At 43.1% G+C, this 22,460-nt stretch overlaps 1 protein-coding gene across 4 annotated transcripts in view; it reads right to left on the bottom strand.

Moving 5' to 3' along the window:
- Positions 1-18,724, bottom strand: part of MDM4 (MDM4 regulator of p53) — a 41,393-nt gene extending 22,669 nt beyond the window's left edge. For 3 of the 4 annotated variants that reach the window (XR_008306298.1, XM_053246760.1, XM_053246757.1), the window contains exons 1-3: positions 18,591-18,724; positions 5,094-5,195; positions 798-872 (exon numbers count right to left, since the gene is read on the bottom strand). Coding sequence is in view for 3 of the 4 variants with exons in the window: in XM_053246760.1 (XP_053102735.1) it covers positions 798-872; positions 5,094-5,162 (144 nt within the window). In the remaining variant the exon portion in view is untranslated. Of the gene's footprint in view, positions 1-797; positions 873-5,093; positions 5,196-7,695; positions 7,795-18,590 lie in introns of those variants that run through there. The other variant, XM_053246758.1, reaches the window with a different exon arrangement.
- Positions 18,725-22,460: the final 3,736 nt, after the last annotated feature.

Genomic DNA, 22,460 nt, shown 5'->3' on the forward strand with positions numbered 1-22,460 from the left:
TCTCAAAAACCAGAGGAATACACACTCACTGAGGATTCCTCCAAAAAGATGGCACCCAGGAGCACAAATATCACTAGGACCACAAAACAGGCAGCGGTGAGAATGTTGATTTGTGCTCAAGGGTCGATGGTTCATGGAGCCCAGGAAACATTTTGAAGTTTATTTATTTACTTTAGAAGAGTATTTGGCCACTTTTCTATCAAAAATATGCAAAGCAGTATAACAAAATTGACTGACAGATTGATTGATTAAGTGCCGTCAAGTCAGTGTTGACTCTTAGCAACCACATAACAAAATAGTTAACACAATTACAAAATAAGAACAGGATATAACAAGATAAAACCATCACATCTAAAAGGTCTGGGAGAATAATACCATCTTCACCTGGCATGTAAAGAATGTTGGCACCAGGCAAGACCCCTGTGGGGGGAGAATTCTGTAAGAGGATGCCACCACTGAAAAGGCCCTCTCCTCAGTCATCACCCACCTCACCTCCAAAGGCAGGAACACCCAGAGGGAATATCAATCATTTGCAGCACAAGGAACACATGGAAGAACTTTCAGCTCTGCTCTAGTTTCCAGTGATAAATATACATTTTTCCCATGAAGAGTGATAGGGAAGACGATGACTTTTACTGGGAGGGGGAGGGATACAGATTTGGTCTGAGTTACACAGCAGTTGTCCTTTGATTACAGACAAATAGTTTTAAAAAAACAGAACACAGGGTAATGCAGAAAGTATCAGGCAGCAATCAAAACTACCTTCTCAATTCAGAATAATCTACATATAAACTTACCTCTTTTGGTGTGAAAGTCTCTCCCTGAGCACCTGCAGTTTGCAGAATCTTCAAGAGTGGCAGTTTTGGTCGTACCTAAGGTTCAAGAGAAGGGGTTGGAGAGTTTTTTTAGCCACATTACAAGAATATAAAGTGGAAAACATGGAATGGTACTACCAAGTGTTGAGAAATGCTGCGGGTACCCCACAGCAGTAAAAAAAACAAAACCTATTTCAATACAAAAATGTAAGGGAGAGAGAAACACTCTTTTTGCACAAAGCACTATGCCACTACTTTGAAACAAATATTTCAAGAAGATGTACTGCTTCCGAATCACTGTGTGTCCCTGAAGGAAACCACATATTGGCACATCTCAAAGTAAACCCTACTGGCATGAATTGAAATGCAGTGATGATGCCTTGGAATATATTCTAGGTGCCAGCAGACAGAGTCACAGTATCAGGTGTTCTCTCCCTGCTGGCTCTCATCATAACGTTTATAAAACCCAGTTAACACTATTGTGGCCCTAACTCAACTGCCAATGAAGCTTTATACAAGAGCTAAGCAAATTCGACCTGATACATCAGATAGAGCTTCATAAAGTTGAGAAGATGAGGTCTGGAAAAATGTTGGTAGGGAACAGACTCAAATTCTTGGTAAACAGCCAAAAACGTTGAGAAGGCCAAGTCAAGAAGGGGAAAACCAAGTTGAAGCCAAGAGTCAGTCAGAAATAGTGTGAGGAATGAGGGAAAAGAAGAGCGGAAAACCTTCTAAACCGAGCAGCACAGTGGTCGAGAAGGAAGTGAGGAAAGAGGCGCTCTCCTGCAGAGGTCAACCAATGTGCCACATGCGTGCTGTTCAGCAGAATGGAAGAGTTCCTCCTAGGAGCTTGTAATCTTCCACTGGGGCTACTGTGCAGGTGCAGAACTCATGTTGTGAGCGAACATGGATCACCTCAGAGATCGGACGCTTTTAGAAGAGGTTAATTATTCCTTGCCCAATAAACAAACTGGAAGCAACTGTTTATGTCCGTTTACTATTATGTTCATATGATGATCAACAAAACATACAGACCAAGAAGCTATTCAAATCCATTATTCACCACAGTGGTGGCAACTTGCTGCTCTACATGCACAGCTGAAGAGCAGTAGGTTTTTACCTGCATTATGAACTGCAACCACACTAAATAAAAGATCATATGCAGGATTCCACAAATTTTGTTTGGCTTAATAAGGTAAAGGCAAAGTGTGCCGTCAAGTCGATTTAGACTTCAGGTGCCCACAGAGCCCTGTGGTTTTCTTTGGTAGAATACAGGTGTTTACAATTGTTTCCTCCTGTGCAGTATGAGATGCCTTTCCAGGATGGATAAAAATCAATGGTTATTTATTTTTTAAAAATGATTTTTTAAAAATAAAATGCTTTTTGAGAAAAAAAAATCTATCTAAAGATAGTTTTCTATTTAAGATACATTATAGTCCAAAGGTATTCATCATGAAATAAGGATTAGTTTTTAATTATGTAGCATGAGGCTGTATATATGCAATGTTTAAATTTTTTGGTAAATGAATTCCATTAATCTATTCACAATGTCATGCTATTCCAGAGGTTTCTGTAAGATTATTTTGGGCAATGTTTCTTTCTAGAAGAGGATCAAAAATGAAACCTTCATCTAGTTGTAAATATTAAGATTATTCCAGCAAGAATGAGTCTTTCTGTGAAAAACCATGATTTAAATCTAGTCTGACTAGTGATTTAAATCAAATCCACCTTGTGCCTTTCAGCATCTTCCTATATCCCTGCTGCCCAATATAGCACCAGCGGGGATTTGAACCAGCACCCTTCTGCTTGTTAGTCAAGCATTTCCCCGCTGTGCCACTTAAGGTGGCTAGCCAGTTATTTATGGTCAATGACCACTCTTTTCTGCAAGTCCTGTGGCATGTGCAGGAATTGGGTTGGGGGGGATCCTTATGCTAGGCATGGGCAGGAGCAACTGCTGCTGGCAGTCATGGCAAGTGACTTGATGGAACCCTGACCATATGCTTGTTTCAAGGTAGAGTGCAATAGAAGTGTTGTGAAGAAAAACATTCCCTACATACCACCGCTTTACACATACCAGAATAAGTGGCAAAGGGCAAAAGAGAAGGCATGGATGGCTGCTTGTAACAATAGTGCCAAAAATGACATGTCCAAAGCAAGATGATACATTGTCTTGGCTTTAACACAGGAACATAAAAGATAAAGACCTAAGCTATGCAAGGGGAAATGCACAGTGTTGATGTGTCTAGCATGAGTGGACAGAGCCTGGAAGTTGACAGGATGGAGTAATCCCAAGTCCCTTGTCTGAGCTTCAAAACATTATGCACTGGAGCATCAGGCTACAGCTATCAAAGAAGCTTGCTGTTCGACAGGTGTTGACAAATAGATTTTCCCTCATTCCAGAGGCATTTTATGCTGCTCTTTGGCTCCAAGAATGTTTAGTCACACTGTTTTGAGACAGGACTCAGACAGCCAATTGATACCATAGCATGTACTGCATTTTCAAATTCCAAAACATGATTCATCTTACTCCAGGGTCGTGCTGAAACTACTATCTCCCAATGCACTCTGCTCACTAGCTGTTGTATATTTTAAACAGGGAAAGACCAACCAGGTGTTCTGCTGATTTGTTTTAAAAGATGAAGGCTACAAAAATATTAAACTTCCAAACTGTTTGTTGGCAGCAGGATACAAATTAGATTAAAGCTCAGTGCTGGCAGTAGTCTAATACAAGGCCCTTGTGCAATCAACTAACTGAATTACAGGATCTTCCATATAATTATTTCACTAAGCCAGTGCATGGTGGGTAGAAATGCAGGGCCGGAAATATATGCAGATGCGTGGGGATGTGGGAATGCGTGGGGATGTTTGGCAGGCGGAAATGTGGCAGTGGAGGTAGGCCCAGGCCTGGTCGTCGGGAGTGGGGGAGAAAATGGGAGTGAGAAGCAGACGGCGGCGAGGAGGCGACTGGGCCCAGCTGGGCAGGCGGCATAGCTGCGCAGGAAATAAAATGGGGGGGGCAGAAGCAGATGGCGGGGAAGCGGTGATGAGGCGGCGGCAGCGAGGAGAGGTGGCTGGGCCTGGCTGGGTGGGAAGTGGAGCCGCGCGGGCCCCGGCTGGCCATGGCAAGGAAGCAGCGGTAGTGGCGGTGGTGGTGAGGAGAAGTGGCTGAGTGGGCGGCAGAGCCGCGCGGGCCCAGCCATGTAAGGCAGCAGCTGGGCTGCCAGGAAGAGGCAGAGGAGGAGAGAGACTGGGGCAGAAGGTGGGGGGTGTGGAACTGCCGGCCCCAAAGAGCGTACAGATGCTCTGTGTGGGGTCGGCTAGTAGTTGTACTTATTCCAAGTTAAGGGTCTCTGTAATTTGGTTCTGATCAATGAGATTATCCAACGAAGCTGAAAGCTGAGACAAGATCCTCTAAGTAACCGAGTTTGGAAGAAAGAGTAGGAATGGTATACTGAAAGGTTGGTCAAATATGTTAAATTAACACTCCATGGTCAAGTATGAGCTTTTTAGAAGTGTCATTAAACAAAACTAGTCAAATATGAAACCTGGGGGAGGGGGCTGGAGTGGCACTAGCAATAGAGGCTAGTCAGAACACATGCAGGAGAGAGGTCTATCAACAGCTCCAGCCTCAAAGGCAGGGTGCCTCTGAGTACCAGTTACAGGGGAGTAACAGCAGGGGAGAGGGCATGCCCTCAACTCCTGCCTGTAGGCTTTCAGCAGCATCTGGTGGGCCACTGTGTGAAACAGGATGCTGGACTAGATGGGCCTTGGGCCTGATCCAGCCAGGTTGTTCTTATGTTACGTATGCACACCAATATTGATGGAGCTGCTGATTTCACATGGGACAGAAGATATGCACTATTTAAGGATGCGGGCATGGGAAAGCATCGAGGGTAGTTTCAACTAACTGAAACAGGAAAAAGCAAACTTGTATATTAAGCATGATCTCCTGATCTCCGAACACAGTCTGCCACTATTAAAAGCCAGGCAAGAGACTATCTTTACTTATAAACTAGTACCAGCTCCCACCAATACACAACTGCTTAGGAAATCCATAGTTTATAAGACAAGAACTAAATAATACATAAACACCCAGGTTTCCAATCATATGTTTGCCTACATGGTTAAACACATTTTTGCAAAAGGGCACTCTAAATCAGGCATTGAAAGTTTTCAGAACAATGAAAAAAATACTAGAAAAGGTAACAATTAAGCTGAAAGTTCTTCAAATAGGTTTCACAGTTATAGCTTACTATGTGGGGGGGAGACATATGTTACCTGTTTGACTTGTGATGTTCTGCAGGCATTCTCAGATGGAAGATATTGTGTAGAGGTGGAAGATGTCATTTTGGCAGTGAATTAGCTGTCTACAGTATAAACCTAAAACAGAAATTAAGTTTAGCAATTCGTTTAGAAGAAAAAGAACACCCACAACCATGCCAAGATGAACTGCTTGCTTTTCAGAAGCCTAAGGCTATTTGCTCCAAAACAAAAGGATAGAATCCTGATGATACATTCTGAGCTGCAATTTACCTGAATTAAGCACAACACCAAGCCCATTTTGATATCAAACATAACACACCTTAAAACTTACTTGCCCAAGTGGTTAAGTCTTTCAAGGACTCTTGCAAAAAATTAACTATTTCTAATTAAAACTCTCCATGACTTTTCTTTCATTTTTAATAATCTAGAACAAGATACCTTATTTAGAATGCAGTCTCAGAGAGTTTTACCCTTCTGACTCGTTTTTAAGCCCAAAGAGAATTAATTCCCCACTGACATGTTGAGACAAGAACTTAACACAGTGAATATGTGAAGATGAGTCACTAGAGCATTAACAGCTGAGTCATTTTAACCCTCACTGGAAATTCTTACCAGCAATTGTTAACTTAATCAGTCATCCAGGGTGCGGCAAGCGACTCTGAACTAAGAAAAACTAGTGGCAATAAGCACAGTTTTGACTCCTCAATTTGCTAATGAGGAGCATTCAGACAAATTCCTACTTTACCTTCACTCAATGTCAGAGGAACAGAGGTTAAAATAACAAAAGTCTGACTGATCAGGACATTTCATTTCTATTTTATATCACAGATTACCATTTCATCCAGTGCTCAATGGAATACAGGACAGGCAACAAATTATTGATTATACCACCACTTAAATAAGACACTGCACATGCTGATAGATTTCGTTATTTTAAAATTTTATATTCTGCTTTTCTTAAAATAAACCAAAGCTGCTTGCAATAGAAAGAAAAATAGGCAGGGAGGAAACTGGGGCATTATCGTGTGAGAAGATCTGTTATTTGGTAAGCAAACAAGGTTATTTCAAGCAGATATATTTGAACCTCTTTAAATAGTGCTTGAATCTTGACCACCAATTTCTGAAATAAGATGTTCCACCTCCATACATTGTTCAACTTCCAGAGCAGAGGTGTTTTTTAAAGCTAAAAAAACTTTCATCTAATAGCACTTTCCAGATATGCTCCAAAGATCTAATAGAATATGCTTGATTCTAAAGAAAGACAACTCGAGGGGAAATGTAGCAGGACATGAATTCTAACTTGTGTGTATTTTTGGACATCTGTTTCAGTTGACTCCCTTGATAGATCTGATGAGTCCTATTCTGTAGGTGGTGTACATGCACACACAGCTAAGCCCTTACTAGGTTTGCCATGCCCCTCCCAGAATTCTGGGTATCACCCAGATTTTAAGCATCTCACCCAGATTGCTTAGCCCACCCAGATTCACCCAGTTTCCAGCTTTCTTTCTTTCTTTCTTTCTTTTTTTAAGCTAAGCCCTTGTAGAAGCAGAGTTATGGAGCAAAGTGTGCAGTCACTATTCTGCTCAACTGCTGGACTTGGATTAAGAGACGGGAGAGCACAGGAGGCTATTTGGGAGGGTTTCACTTTCACAAGTACAGTAATCCCCTGAGGAATGTTGCCTTGTTTGTTATCAGCAGGGGATTTCAATAGGGCTTGCTTTTGATGTGAATCACTACCTGCCTACCAGGCTGTGTATTGTAATATTTAAGGACTTAATTGGCTTTACATTCAATGCATGCTGTGGTGAATTGGTGTGTGGAAATTTCCTTTCCTGATGCAGGTCAGTCAATGAATAAAGCGGATGAATCAGTTTTAACCGGCTCTTGGCAGCCTTCTCAGTCCTTCTCAGTCAACTAGCGCAGAAATTACTCCTATAGGTGATGAGTCATTTCCGCAGGATGCTTAGAGAAGCTGCCTACAACAATTAAAAATCCTTAACTTTCAAAACCCAGAAAGCTAAGAAAAAGGTTCTGGTAAACCCAGAAGTTTTAGTAGGTTACTGGTGCCACCAGATCTCTCCTACAGGCTACTCTGAACAGGCACTGGAGTGATCATAGATCCCCATTCATCTTTTCCTCCTTGGTAATAAACAAGTGTATAAATCTAATTGTTCTCCCAGGTGTCTGCATGGAAGTGGAGTTAATTGTTAATTTGGCAAAGCTTTCATTGAACCACGTTTTGCACCAGAGAAACCCCCTTTTCCACACACCCTTCCTCCTGCTGGGTTAATAACTAACCCTTGGTGGCTTATAGAAAGTAAAGAATGAGAAGAGGGGGAGTTATTAAAATTACTACATACTAGTTCCGGCTGAGGCGTTTAGCTTTTTAGAAACTTAAAAATACTTAGTTGGTTACAAGAATACTTCAAAAGCGCCCAGGTGATTCTGGGGCGGCACACTTCAAAATCTTGGTTACTCAGTTGCCGGTAACAGATATTTAGGAAAATTCAAAGCACACACAAAGAAATATAAATTCCTGATACCAAGTCTGACTAAATGCTCTTTCCTAGACTAAATTCCCAAAGCCAAAGCCCTGGCTTCCTGTCCTTTAACTCACCAGACTACTGATAAGAATCAAGCCTCCTGAAATCCTGTCTTACAAGGCTCTACAGTCATCCTGCTGCAGCAGAACTCCATTGCCACATGTCCTCCTCCCAGCACAGACTTCCTTTCTTCCCAGAAATCCCAGCAAAAGCCCTCTAAGTCCCACCCACCTGGTGTACTGATTGGTTGCCCTGGAGTTCACCAGCCTGTCAGTCAAGACAAGGGTTCACTTCCTGATAACTCTTACCTGGGAGGAAGAACCATTGGTTTCAATCAGGCCTTCTCTCAAATAAGTATGTACAGAATTACAGCCTTAATTAAAAAGCTATGCATTTTTTGTTCTATGGCTACTGTTAATATGTCAAGGAAGATGATCAGGCAAAAGTATCTTCCTCAACTATTGTTGCTCAATATGCAGCGCAAATACAGGTCAACTTAAAAGTGCAGCTGCTAATTTGCATATGCAAATTTGCAAGCCAAGTTACATAATATGCAAATTAGGTGCCTGGGTTTGGAGAGCCAGGATATGGCAACCCTAGCCCTTAACACTCCCAACCTATCAAAAGCACAAAGACAAAAGAGGTCAATGAAGAAAGGATTTGGGGGATGGATTTGATCTGAGCAAGGAGGAAGAGTCTGGATATAAATGCAGAGGTCAGAGGAGAGGAATAGTAAGAGAAACAAAAATCAAGCAAAACATTCATGCAATCTTGAGGGAACCTATTCTGAGTTTATTCTATAATTGACTCCATTATAGAAGGGAATTACCTATCATGGCAGCAGGCCATAAGAGAGACTATCTGGGAATTTTTTATTGTGATTAAGACAGGCATACTTACAAAATGCAAACAATCAAACAAAGAAATACAAGGTCTAGTTGCCCAAATGAAACAGCGTAATAAGAAGTGTTTCTTCTTTGAAGATTTGGAAGGGAACATGTCTGAACATGCAAGTGTGTATCCACTTTAGTACTAAATAAAATGACTTCACCTCGCCCGCATTTTTAAATGAAAAAATTCCCTTTTATAGTGTCAGGGCAGCAACAGAGAAGGCCCACCACTGCATAGCCACCAAACAAACTGGTGGCAGCTGCAGACGGACCTCTCTGGATGATTTCAATGGGCGATGGGGTACATAACGAAGAAGACGTTCTCTTAAATACCCAGGGGCTATACTGTTTAGGGCTTTCTAGGTTATAACCAAAACCTTGTATTTTGCCCAGAAGCTTATCAGTAACTAGTATAGATCTTTTAAGTTGGAGTGATATGCCAGCATGGTGTAGTGGTTAGAATGCTGGACTAGGACCGGGGAGACCCGAGTTAAAATCCCCATTCAGCCATAAAACTAGCTGGGTGACTCTGGGCCAGTCACTTCTCCCTCAGCCTAACCTACTTAAAATAATAATAATATGGTCTCTCCGAGATGACCCAGAGACCAACTTAGCTGCTACATTCTGTACCAACTGCAATTTTCGGACTACATACAAAAGCAGCCCCACATACAGTGCATTGCAGTAATCAGGTTTGGAGGTTACCAGAATATGTACTGCCATTCTGAGGTCATTCATCTCAAGCGACGGATGCAGCTGGTGTATCTGACAAAACTGATAGAAAGCACCTCTGGCTACCGCCTCAACCTGGGATACCAGGGAAAGTTGTAGATCCAGAAGCTCTCCCAGACTGTGCACCTGTTCCTTCTGGGGAAGTGTGACCCCATCCAGAATGGGCAGCTCAAAATCATCTCCTGAGTTCTGATCCCAAACAATAAGTACCTCTGTCTTATCGGGATTCAGTCTCAGATTGTTATCCCTCATCCAGCCCATCACCACCTCCAGGCAGGCTTTAAGGGAGGTTGTGCCTTCTCCTGATTATGTTGATATGGAGAAAACAGATTTGGGAGTCATCAGCATACTGATAACACCCTGCACCAAATCTCCTGATGATCTCTCCCGGTTTCATGTAGTTGTAAAAAGCGTGGAGACATTATGGAGTCCTGGGGAACACCACGCAAAAGTTAACATTCATTCAGAAGAACAATAATCTCCAAGCAACACCATCTGGAACCTGCCGAAGAGATAGAAGAGGAACTACTGCAAAGCAGTGCCTCCCACCCCCAACCCTCTCAGATGGTTCAAAAGGATACTATGGTCCATCTTATAGGAAGTAGAGGTGTGCACAAAACCAGTTTGCCTGGCAATTGGTCACTGGTGGGTCCAGCAGCCTCAGGGGATGCTTCCGTGGCCATGAGGGGTGGTGTGTGTTTCCCTCACCACCTGCTGGCCTCCCCTCTTCACGGTGGCAGTGGCCATTTTGGAGGCAGCTGTGTATGTGCCCTGGCCATCTGTGTGGCCTGACATATTGCCAGAGCATAGATCTTCAAAAGTGCTCTATTAGTTGATCTGTCGGATCAGAGTCTAGTCTTTTGTTTATTTGTGCTCCTGTCATTTACCTTGCCACTTCTGCTCCTGTTGATCTTCTGTATACCAAGGGGATGCTTAAGAGCAAATGTGTCTACTGCCCTGGTGAGTTGACTGTTCTAATTCTCCAAAAGGGCATCAAGAGGATCACCGGTAGAGCAAACATTAAATCTGTCCAAGGCTTCTTGGAATCCTATTGGATCCAATAACCTTCTCAGGAGGACCATCCTATAAGGCCCCTCACCCCTGCAGAGGTGAGATTAGAGTGCAAGTCCAACCTTAACCAGATGCTGGTCTGTCCAAGACAATGGGGAAATCACAGGAGTCCCCACCCACGGAACACCACCCTGATCAGAGTGGAAGACCAGATCAAGCACGTGACCAACAACATGCACTGGTACCAAGACCGCCTGGGATAGACCCATAGTTGTCATGGCCACTATGAACTCCTGAGCTGCCCCAAACAAATTGGTCCCAAAGTGAACACTGAAGTCCCCCAGCACCACAAGTCTGAGGGACTTCAATGCCAACCTGGCAACCAAGTCAGTGAGCTCAGTTAGCAACACTTTTGGGCAGAGGGGTGATCAGTACAACAGAAGTTCCAGTCTATCCCTGGTCCCCAAACCCAAGTACACACATTCAATATGACCAGATGCTTCGACAGGGATCCTGGTAAGGAAAATGTTATTCTTATAGACCAGTGTCACTCTGCCTCCCCACCCACGTCCCCTCACCTGCTCCTCAGAGTGCCCTGGAGGAAGAAGTTGGGACCAGACTGGGCCACCAGCCTCCCCCAACCAAGTCTCTGTAATACATACCAGGTCAGCCCCTTCATCCAGAATCATATCACGGATCATTTCTGATTTATTCTGGACTGACTAGGCATTACAAAGGAGCAAGGTGAAGCTCTGTGGGTAGTTGGCACTGCCCTGAGGTCAAAGAGCTGGCAGGGCAGCTGGAAGGGGAAACAGTAACTAAATTTCTGATTTCCCTTCCCCTGTAACTGCCCCTGACCTGCAATGTTCTCTCTAGTTTTTCTCAACTGTGTGTGGAATGAGTTTTGTTCTGGGCAGCAGTATCAAGGCAGTGTGTGCACACATATATTCAGAGTGGGACCTTCCTGATTAAATTTGAGTGGGACCTAAAATTAACTGAGCAAACATCCAAAACCATGTGAGCATGCACACATGTGCACGCCTTAAGATGGAACACTGCTGACCTGCCAACGCCATTTCTTCTATTCCCCACCAGCACCAGAACAGCTGCCCCACAGTCAGTGGACACTCCCCCCATCTCCAGACAGACCTAAACACATCATAGACTGATTTTACCCAGCTTCTTGTACAATCATGCAATAGCATGCTATGCCCTAGCCCTCAGTCCCAAGACCAAGAGCCAGCCCCCACTGGCAGCCGGCTTCAGCGACTGCCGGCATTCCTTCCGTCTTTATTAAGTACCAGTAACTCAGAGTCCCTTCAAGTTGGCGGGGGGTTGGGGGAGGCTATAATATATCTCCTGGCCAAGGAGACAAGCTGGCAAAGTCCAAGCCCCTGTATCTTTCCCTCCAGGCTACTCCCCTGTACAGATATTGCAGATGGAGGTAAGGTGGTTGTGTGTGTTATCCTCCAAGTTCAAGCCATGCATTGTGAAGATCATAAGAACATAAGAACAGCCCTGCTGGATCAGGCCCAAGGCCCATCTAGTCCAGCATTCTGTTTCGCACAGTGGCCCACCTGATGCCACTTGGAGACACAGGCAGGAGTTGAGGGCATGCCCTCCCTCCTGCTGTTACTCCCCTGCAACTGGTACTCAGAGGTATCCAGCTTTTGAGGCTGGAGGTAGCCTTTAGCCCTCCAACTAGTAGCCAATGATAGACCTCTCCTTCATGAAGTTATCCAAACCCTTCTTAAAGCCATCCAGGTTGTTGGCTGTCACCACATCTTGTGGCAGAGAATTCCACAAGTTGATTATGTGTTGTGTGAAAAAGTACTTCCGTTTGTTGGTCCTAGATTTCCTGGCAATCCATTTCATGGGATGACCCCATAGTGTTATGTGAGAGGGAAAAGAATTTTTCTCTATCCACTTTCTCCACCCCATGCATGATTTTATAGACCTCTATCATGTCTCCCCGCAGTCATCTTTTTTCTAAACTAAAAAGCCCCAGGTGTTGTAGCCTTACCTCATAAGAATGGTGCTCTAGGCAACTGATCATCTTGGTTGCCCTCTTCTGCACCTTTTCCAGTTCTACAACAATGTCCTTTTTTAGATGTGATGACCAGAATTGTACGCAGTACTCCAGGTGTGGCTGCACCATAGTTTTGTATAAGGGCATTATAATATTAGCCGTTTTATATTCAATCCCCTTCCTAATGATCCCTAACATGAAATTGGCCTTTTTCACAGCTGCCACGCACTGAGTCAACACTTTCAACGAGCTGTCCACCACAACCCCAAGATCCCTCTGCTGGTCAGTCACCAACAGCTCAGATCCCATCAATGTATACTTGAAGTTGGAGTTTTCCGTCCCAATGTGCATCACTTTACTCTTGCCAACATTGAACCGTATTTGCCACTTTGTCACCCACTCACCCAGTTTGGAGAGATACTTTCGGAGCTCCTCACAATCTATTTTGCTTCTAAATCATTTATGAATAAATTAAAAAGCACCAGTCCCAGTACAGATCCCTGGGGGACCCCACTTCTTACTTCCCTCCACTGTGAAAACTCTCCATTTATACCTACCCTGTTTTCTGTCTTTCAACCAGTTAGCAATCCACCTTATCCCATGATCGCTAAGTTTCCTCAGGAGTCTTTGATGGGGAACTTTGTCAAAAGCTTTTTAGAAGCCCAGATATACTATGTCAACTGGATCACCTTGATCCACACACTTGCTGACAATCTCAAAGAACTCCAAAAGGTTGGTGAGGCAAGATTTACCTTTGCGGAAGCCATGCTGTTTCACCCCCAGCAGGGTCTGTTCTTCTATGTGCTTTACAATTTTATCTTTATATATATATATAAAATTCTTGTTTGCAAGTCTCACGATGTGAATGGCAACCCAACCTTGAGTGCACTGCAGTAGTCAAGCCTGGAAGATCGCATCACTGTTTTAAGGTCATGTATCCTGAGAAGTGAAAGGAAGTGATAAAAAGCACTCCAGGCGACTGTCTCAACCTGAGACACCAGGGTGAGGTTTGGACCCAGGAGTTCTCCTATATGACTACCTGTTCCTTCTGGAGGAGTGTCCATCCACTAGTCTGGATGTAGGCTATCATGTGCTACACCTATCCTACAACTAGCAAATATTTAGTCTATTTGCAACCCAGCAGACTTGCTTTGCAAGATTCTTCAATAAATAGTTGCAAACCATTTGCTTCTCCTACATAATAAGCTACATACGATGTTCCAGAGGACTAGTTTTATAAATCCTTGTCCTACAGGAATTCACACTCTGCTCTGATTCTAAGATCAAATGAACATATGAAGGAGCCAGACATTTGGTCTTTCTCACCCAGTATCATCTATTTGACCACTTACCTCTAAGTATGCATGTGCACAAACACCCAGGCCCTGCGCAGCAGTTTCTGGTGGGAGTGCAGTCTCTGCTGCGCCAGCCGCAGGCGCCCAAATGCCCGGCACCCCATTTCCCCCCTCCCCGGCCAGGAAGCATTGCCCCATTTTCCCCTCTCTCCAGCCGGGCCACCACTTCCTCCCTACTACTACAATGAATATTTATATACCGCTCTTCCACAAAGCTCTCAAAGCAGTTTGCATTAAAAAATACATAAATAAGATGGTCCCTGTCCCCAACGGGCTCACAATCTAAAAAACAACAACTAAGGTAGACACCAGCAACAGCCACTGGAGGGATGCTGTGATGGGGTTGGATAAGGCCAGTTGCTCTTCCCCTACTAAATATAAGCGAGTCACCACTTTAAAAAGTGTCTCTTTGCTCAGTTAGCAGGGGTAACTGAGCCCCCGGCTGGGCACAGCAGGCTTTGCCCCCTTTTTAAACCTCGGAAAGCCCACCACTGTGCAGTGCGGCAGGAGGGGGGAGCAGCGAGCTCCTTCCATCTCCCCTCCTCTCAAGTGACTGCACAGGCTTTGCTGTCTGCAGCCCGTTTACGAGCTCGCCACCCCCCTTCCCACCGCACAGCAGCAGGCTTTCCGAGGTTTAGGAAGGGGGCACTCTCCCTTCTTCATCCCCTCCATCCTCCCTACAGGCAGTCGCCACCACCATGCCCTATCCCATTGCCGGCAGCAGCGATCTTGGGGGGGCAAAAGGGGCAACTTTCCCCTTGCTCGCCCCCCACAGGTACTGCTACCAAGGCTTTTAAAAAATAAAAAAATAAAATAAAATAAAACTGTTGCGGTGAGGACCTAGGGGCAGATTAAAAATGTTTTTTAATTGCGCACACATACCAGCCACTTCCAGTCTGACGCTGACCAGGACAGCAAGAAGGTACACTGCTTCCCCCTGCGACACAGCGCTGGTGGGGGGGGGGAACGCGGCGATGGCTAAGAGCACCCTCCTTCCTGCTTGAAGGTAGACACCCCACCCCACCCCTGCCTCCACAGCACTGGCCATCTGCTGGCTCATGTACATCCCTAACCCCAACTGAACTGTATTTTACACTTCATAGTACTTCTATTTATAATATTGAAAGAGGTTGTCTGGAACATTAAATGACACCAGCTGTGGCATGTTACTGAGCTATGGTCACCAGGTGCTTCCTATACAACTATCTAGCCAATACTGATTCTTCCACAGTCTGATTTCACAAAAGATTTCTGGTTTGAGTCCACCTAAGCCAGCATCTAGAGCGGCTGCAGTTCTGACTAGAGTATTTCTGTGTTATTTGAGACCAGGAGCCGTTTATTTGCTTGTGCTCCGTGATGGTAATGGAAAATCTTTCCATTTCTAAAAAAGAAAAACCTTTATGGAACCATGCAACACTGTGAATAGATACCAACACAATTTCAAACAAATTGAGCAGTTTCAAAGTTGCAAGTAACTAATATCCGATTATCATCATTTCGAAGTGTGAATGTATGTATTTCCCCCGCCCACTGATTTGGAAATGAGAGGGGTTTTTTTAAAAGCCCACACATCATCACATAAATGCAATACTAAGTTAGAAATTCACCCAATTTACTGCACAAATCAAAACCAAAACCCTTATTCCATCTTTGATTGCAAATGAAGCAAAACTGAACTGTGACTAGTGTTGCTTTCACTTCCAGCAAACACAGTTTCAATTAATTTATTTAGTTGGAAAGGCTGGAAGTGTTTGTAACACACACAATTGTGTTTTTTCTTTAAAATTTAAAATGTATTTGAACAAAAACATTTTCCACACAACGCTTTGGATTAGTTTGAACATAAATGAGTGCATGAAATTTGATTTGATTTCTATCTAATCAAACATTTTTCAGATTCTTGCAGCTATTATGAAAACTTCTGAGATGTTATTCAACACATTAACATGGAATACATTTTACATTTTTGTGAATTATATATGTCAAATACTGTATGCTATAACAGATCATGATCTATTTAGGGCATAAGAAAATGCTCCAGAAAACCCATATCATTGGTTGCACTTCACTCTTTAAATAAAGGAACACACTTAATTTTTACAGACCAAAGACTAATGCTTTAGCAACCACCATAGTTAGGAACAGATGCTTTCTTTACTTCTTTTTAAAGAAGATACAGCTTTACATAAGATGTTCTATGCACATGCACCTGACTTCTCCAAGATGAAAAGAAGTCACAAATGAGGTTTCCTCTGGAGTGCTCTCAGACATTTCCCATAATTGCCTTACTTTATTCTCCACATGGTTTTCTTAACCAGAGGGGTGGGGGGAGAAAGCACTAGTCAGGGAACTATCAGAGTTGCAGCAATAGGAAACAGAGGGAAGCTATACATACTGCTATAGAACAACAGACAGTGGATAACGAAACATATTCTATCTTACTATGCAGCAGAAGTCTATGAGCTTAGAAACAATCCAGCTTCGAAGATGCTGAAGAGCCGTTGCAAAAAGCAGTCAGCAGTATGATCTTAAGAAAGACTTGCTATTGGATTTATTCAGTAGTCTATGCTATTACTGCATAAAACATCGACAACTCTTAGCAGTACCTGTGGGTTTTTTGCCAGAATAGTGAATACTGAGAATTGCCATGCCTATTTACCTCAAAATAAAGTCATGCAAATTATTCTGGAATTTATAGATAACACATGATCCAAGTGCCAGAGGAAATTCCCACATCTGTCTAGCTGTAATTAAGTCCTGGGGGAAAGCAGCTTCTAAAATTTGAAAGTAAATTGCCCTGAGATAGAATTGGAGGAGCAATCGATGCAACTTTAAGTGGTTTGAAATTAAAGGGGATGTTGAAGGTTCACAGCAGCTGCGCCCTGTTTAATATTGACTGTCAAATCCAGCAAGGACATCAAACATCCCAATCACTTTGTCACAGCAGAAAAAGTTGGGGGGGGGAGAACTGGGTGTCATGTGAAAGTGTCTTCAGAACTGTTACAAATGTTAGCACCAATGAAACTATACAATTCAATATAGAGGGATCAACAAAACGCTAGCCATCTCCCATACAGATGCCACTTCCTGGAAGAGAGAACTACTTCCCATACGCTCCAAAGTAGTGGTAGGTAATCTTGGCTCTCCAGCTACTTTTGACCTACAACTCCCATCATTCCCAGCCACAATAAATTTCCTGGAATTCCTCTACTCCAAAGGCTTTTCCATTATAGGATTACTACAAGTAAAAGTGTGATTCTCAACACTAATCTATTGAGATCTCATTTTACCACCATCATACTGTTATTCATCATATTTTTTGCAAATAAATATACAGTCCGTCAGCAAGTTGTAATGATCTATATTATGATCAGGATTTGCAATACAGCTTATGCCATTTCAAGTTCCAGCAGGATTTAATGAGAAACAAACATGCATAGGATTAGGATGCAAATAGCATTTGTTAAGAGTTTTCCAAACCTCAAATCTATAGCTAGGTGTTTTGCAATCAGATTGGCAGCTTTCGTATATTCTCTCATTTGGGGTGGAAGAAGATTGTAAGGACAAGTCATTTCACTGTATCTCCACACTAACAATAAAGTTCCTGAAGACTCAGAAAATATCATGGAAACTCACTATTTGGAATGCAAAGAAAAAAACACTTTCCAGAATTTGTACAAAGCTGCACACTTTGCTGTTCACATTTTAAAGCATTACTAATCTCTTAAATACAACTTCCTTGTTTTTAAGGATTACTTAAAATGGCTAATCGAGGCACCTAAACAGCAAGCGCCGACTATCTTTCATCAACTTTCATTTCGGCATCTTGCGTAAAAATTACAGCGTACGGAATGATGTCAGGACCTGCGCACTACCTCCTCAGTCTTTCCCTCTAAAACTTAACATGCTCTCCAACTATTCTTCCACACTCAAATCCAACTTGTTTTAAGTCATTAAAAAGTAATTTTAAAAAATCAAGCCCAACAAAACTTTGAATAAAACTGTTATAGACAAGTCTATTACCTTCCATGACAACAAGTACACATGATATACATACCCCACAAAATCAGAAGAAAGCAACTGTTTCAAAAAATAAATTCAGTCACCTCAGTTTCCGAGTCTTGCAAGCCCTGTCCCGAGGAAGAATACCCAAGTGCTAGCTCATCAAAATGTAACCCCAAAAAGAGTGTTAATGCAAGCCATTTTTAAAAATGAAACCTCTAAACTTCCTTTTCAGAAAACATGGCAACATTTCCAATTATCACATTAATTTCTCTTAAACCTCTTTTTAGTAGCTCTCCCCCTCTTCAGCTAGAGCAAAACAGCAAGTCAACTGCAGAAGACCACCTAGGTCACCAAAATGAACCCCTGCAATTTATATTTGTCCCCTCCACGCTATCTTTCCAGAACCTAGTAGGTGTTGCCTCCCACAGCCAGAAAAGTGGACTTTATTCTGCTTATAGCACAGACGAGTGCTATACAAGAGAACAATCAACCTGACATTTTCATTGTGCATCATGGCCATGCTCTCCATCACCTCAACACACTACTCCCTAATCCTTTAGTACCTCCAGCTCCCCTATCAATGTACCCATAAACTCATTTGCCCCGCACTCATGCCAACAGCTAGGACTACCAATTAATTAGAAACGAAACGAAGGCCTGGCCTGCTTTGCTGCCTTGAGAAGCCATCTGATGCGCAAAAGCCTTCTGCTATAAACTTTTCCACAGCACAAAGATAAACATATATGACTGCTAATTGCTGCAGGTCAAACTCCCTTCTTCCTCTATTGCCGCCAAATTAGTTGGCTTTCTCTCTTACTCGAAAGGCTCTTTCACGTAACCAATTGCTGCTGCTGCTGCTGCCCCTTTCCCTAAACATAATATCCCACTCCCCAAGTTTTACTCCCTTACCCACCTACCCCACGTCCCGCCCCCATTCACAGGCTCACCCTCAAACTGCTCTGTGGTCGGCAGCAGCTCTCGCTGAGAACCAGGGGCTTCTCAAGACCCCCACCGACTCTTTATATCCTCCATCTTAGGGAGGACAGGAGGGTAACAAAACTCCATTTCCCCTGTCAGTCAACATGGCCACAAGACTACTTCCGGTATAACCATAGAGATTTAAAAAAAAAACCCCAGACTAACATACATCCTTAAATTCCGGTATTGGGTGAAAGCTACGGTTAGTATCAACTCTAGAAACGCTTTAAAAAACCCAAAAATCATAGAGATCAGTGGGAACAAAATCTAGAGTCGGAAGCATTACCATAAAGATAGGAAACTTTGCATAGTTCACTTGCATTATCCGGCAAAGGGGCCGCAGTGTCTTAATAGTTTCCGCAGCAGGATTTCTGAATGCACATGGTAAATGCTCCACGTGGGGAACAAGAGCAGCACACATACACAAAAACCGTGACAAAGCAGACAGGGTTACAGGTTGTCTTTTGTTGCAAGACTTTGATGTTATCGTGCCGCTATCCAAAAAAGAACAAAAGAAGCGAGAGATTCCCGCCCCTCGCTTCGCAGCGCTCCCGTCTTGTTTTCTGACAGCGCTCTTGTGCTTTTAGTGCCTCGCAAGCAGAAATTCAACAGCTGGCCGCCTGGCACCTCCGTGACGATAATGCTTCTTCGTTTGTTGAATGTCTACCCGTTATTTAGTTTATAAACTCACAGGAGCTTTGTTTATAGGCTCTTTTTTGTGGTGGTACTTTGAAAGCATGAGATATTTTACTCAAAGTATAAGAAGTGCTTCACTGGGTTGCAAAAAAATGAGGCCAGAGTTTTAAAGACTTACACATTAGATAGACATTCAATAGGTACAGCAATATTCCCCCCATCATGTACACCAGTGTTGAACTTCAGCCTGCTTTGAAGCTTTTTAAAGACATTTGCATTTCCCCAGTGGAAGCTCAACAGCATAGTTGTAATGTCGAAGCAACACACTCACCTTTATATAAAATATTTGATTTAGCTTTGACAAGGTTTAGGATGCATGAATCAAACATGGACCTTGATTTCTTGGAAAATCTGTCTGAAGGTTTCTTTTCAGGCCTAGAACACATGCTTATTTTTGCTCTACTTTCTGTTCTGTTTTGATGTTCACCTGTTTGGCAAATCATATAATCTGACTAGCCAGGAGTGAAATGTTCTTTCACTTGGGTCAAAAGGTCACTTTATATGTAATCATTTGAGATCTTATGAGATCACTCGGCTTTCTATGTGTGCCCCCACCATCAACTTCGTAACGCCTGGACCAATATGAACCAAATTGGGTACAGTTGTAGAGACACATAGGGACACCTCAATGGTGTAGTTCATGATGATGTCATCCACTCTGATCCAAGATGGCGGATGCGTAAACTTCTGAGGCGCAAGTGGGCTAACTTGTGAACTGCCTAACAGATTTGAACCAAATTTGCTATGGCTTTAGGGACACATAGGGATGCCCAAAGGGTGTAGTATGTGATGATATCATCCACTCCAGTTCAAGATGGCAGCCACCTGAACATCTGAGGCACAAGCAGGCTAATTTGTAGACTGCCTAACCCATTTGAACCAAATTGGGTACAGTTGCAGTGAGTGACACACAGGGACACTTCAGTGGCATAATTTGTGACGATGTCATCCACAACGATTCAAGATGGCGAACCTTTGAGTTGTGAACCGCTTAACCGATTTGAACCAAATTTGTTACAGCTGCAGGGATACATAGGGACACCTCAATGGCATAGTAGTTTGTGATGATGTCATCTACCCCAATCCAAGATGGCAGACGCATGCATGTTTGAGGTGCAAGTGGGCTAACTTGTGGACTGCTAAACTAATTTGAAACAAATTAGGTACAGTTGTAGTAAGTGACACACAGGTAAACCTTAGTGGCGTTGTTTGTGATGATGTCATCCACCCTGATTCAAAATGGCAGAAGCATAAACTTTTGAGGTGCAAGTGAGCTAACTTGTGAACCCCTTAACTGATTTGAATCAAATTTGCTACAGCTGTAGGGACAAATAGGGACATCTTGTAGCAGATTAAAGCATTTGTCTCAGAGCAAGCCCACGCGAGGGAAATAAAAATGCTGAATCATCCCCTCTATGCTTTCTGAGCAAGGTTTTTGCTTACTTTCCTATATTTCTGGTAGGTTCAAAAAGAACTGCCAACACCACCCCCTCTTTATCACAGAGCTTGACCCTCCCTGTGCTTGGGGTGGAAATCCCTGGGAAAAACTCCCTTTATGTTACTTTAAGCTAAATACAAAAACCTTCCACATTCAAGCCTATATGTGGTGAGAAAACTGATCCAAGTGGACTGAGACTAAGGCGTGTTTGCACCAGAGTAAAAAAAACCCTTTCTCCTGAGCCAAAAATCTACCCAGCGAGACTTGTAAAATGCAAAGAACACACAAAAAAGGGGGGGGTTATTTAAAGGCTATAGACCGCTGCCATCTGAGGCTCTCTCATCTTTTAGTTACAGGTAAAAATACTCAGTGGTTACAAGAATACCTCAAAATGCACCTCAGTTGCAAGGAACAGGGATGTAGGAAGATACACAAGTACCTTTAAAAAATTTAGAGAGTCTTTTACAATGCTTCATCCCACAAAGGAACCTTCTCTTCCTCCCAACGACTCTCTAGGTCCCACTCACCTGGTGTGCTGATTGGCTGTGCTCTGGAGTTCACCAGCTTGTCAGTCAGGACAAGGTTCACTTCCAGTTAACTCTTTAGGGGAGGGCTGGCTGGTTGCTACACACTTCAACGGAGAAGATTGTGACGATGTCATCCACCCCAATCCAAGATGACAGATGCATAAATGTTTGAGGCGCAAGTGCACTAACTTGAGGATTGTCTAACCGATTTGAACCAAATTTTGAACAGCTGTAGTGAGTGACACACAGGGACACCTCAATGGTGCAGTTTGTAATGATGACATCCACCCTGATCCAAGATGGTGAATACATGAACATTTGAGGCCAGGGGCGTAACAAGGCTGGAGTGGGCCCAGAGACAAAATTTTAAGATGGGCCCCTCGCTGATACACACACACACACTTCACATGTAACTTGTCTCTGGGGGGGCCCTCGAGGTGCGGGGGCCCCCAGGCAGCCGCCTCCCCTTGCCTAATAGTAGTTACGCCCCTGTTTGAGGCACAAGAGATCTAACTTGTGGACTTGGATTTGCACCAAATTTAGTCCAGATGTAGAGACAGTGCAAGGAAAGTAGGCTGATTATTTTTTATTAGAACTTGTATTTTTTAATATTTATCTACATTTGAGCTTTGCATAGAAATGTCACACTCTCTTACATTTTGTAGCCCTTTCATCCCACAATTTATACCATTTCCCCTCTACATCTATGTTTCTGTGCACACAGCTTTTTTCTCTACATCCCTATATCCCTATTCACACATTATGTTCAATGCACAGACAAAGTACACATAATACACTTTCAACGTGTACTCTGCATTTCAGGGGGCTGTACCCAGTCACTTTAAAAATGAACACATGAACAGTCATTCACACAAAAACAGGTCCATGTGTACAGTCACCTGTGCATATGTACATAATGTCTGAATAGAGCTTATGTGCCACTGATATCTGCCAACAAATGCTAACTTGGAGTATCAGAAAAGAAAGGCACGGTATAAATATGCAAATACATAAAATAAAATAAACAACACTTCATGCATCTGATAAAGTGGCCTCTGACCTGAAAAATGTTCTAATAAATCTGTTAATATTCAAGACAACAAGATTCTTTGTTGGTTTTGCTGCAGCAGACTAACACAACTACCCTTGTGGGACTGGACTGAGTGATCAGTTTCCAA

This window comes from Hemicordylus capensis, chromosome 4 (genome assembly GCF_027244095.1).
Source record: "Hemicordylus capensis ecotype Gifberg chromosome 4, rHemCap1.1.pri, whole genome shotgun sequence".
Taxonomy (NCBI): Eukaryota; Metazoa; Chordata; class Lepidosauria; order Squamata; family Cordylidae; genus Hemicordylus; species Hemicordylus capensis.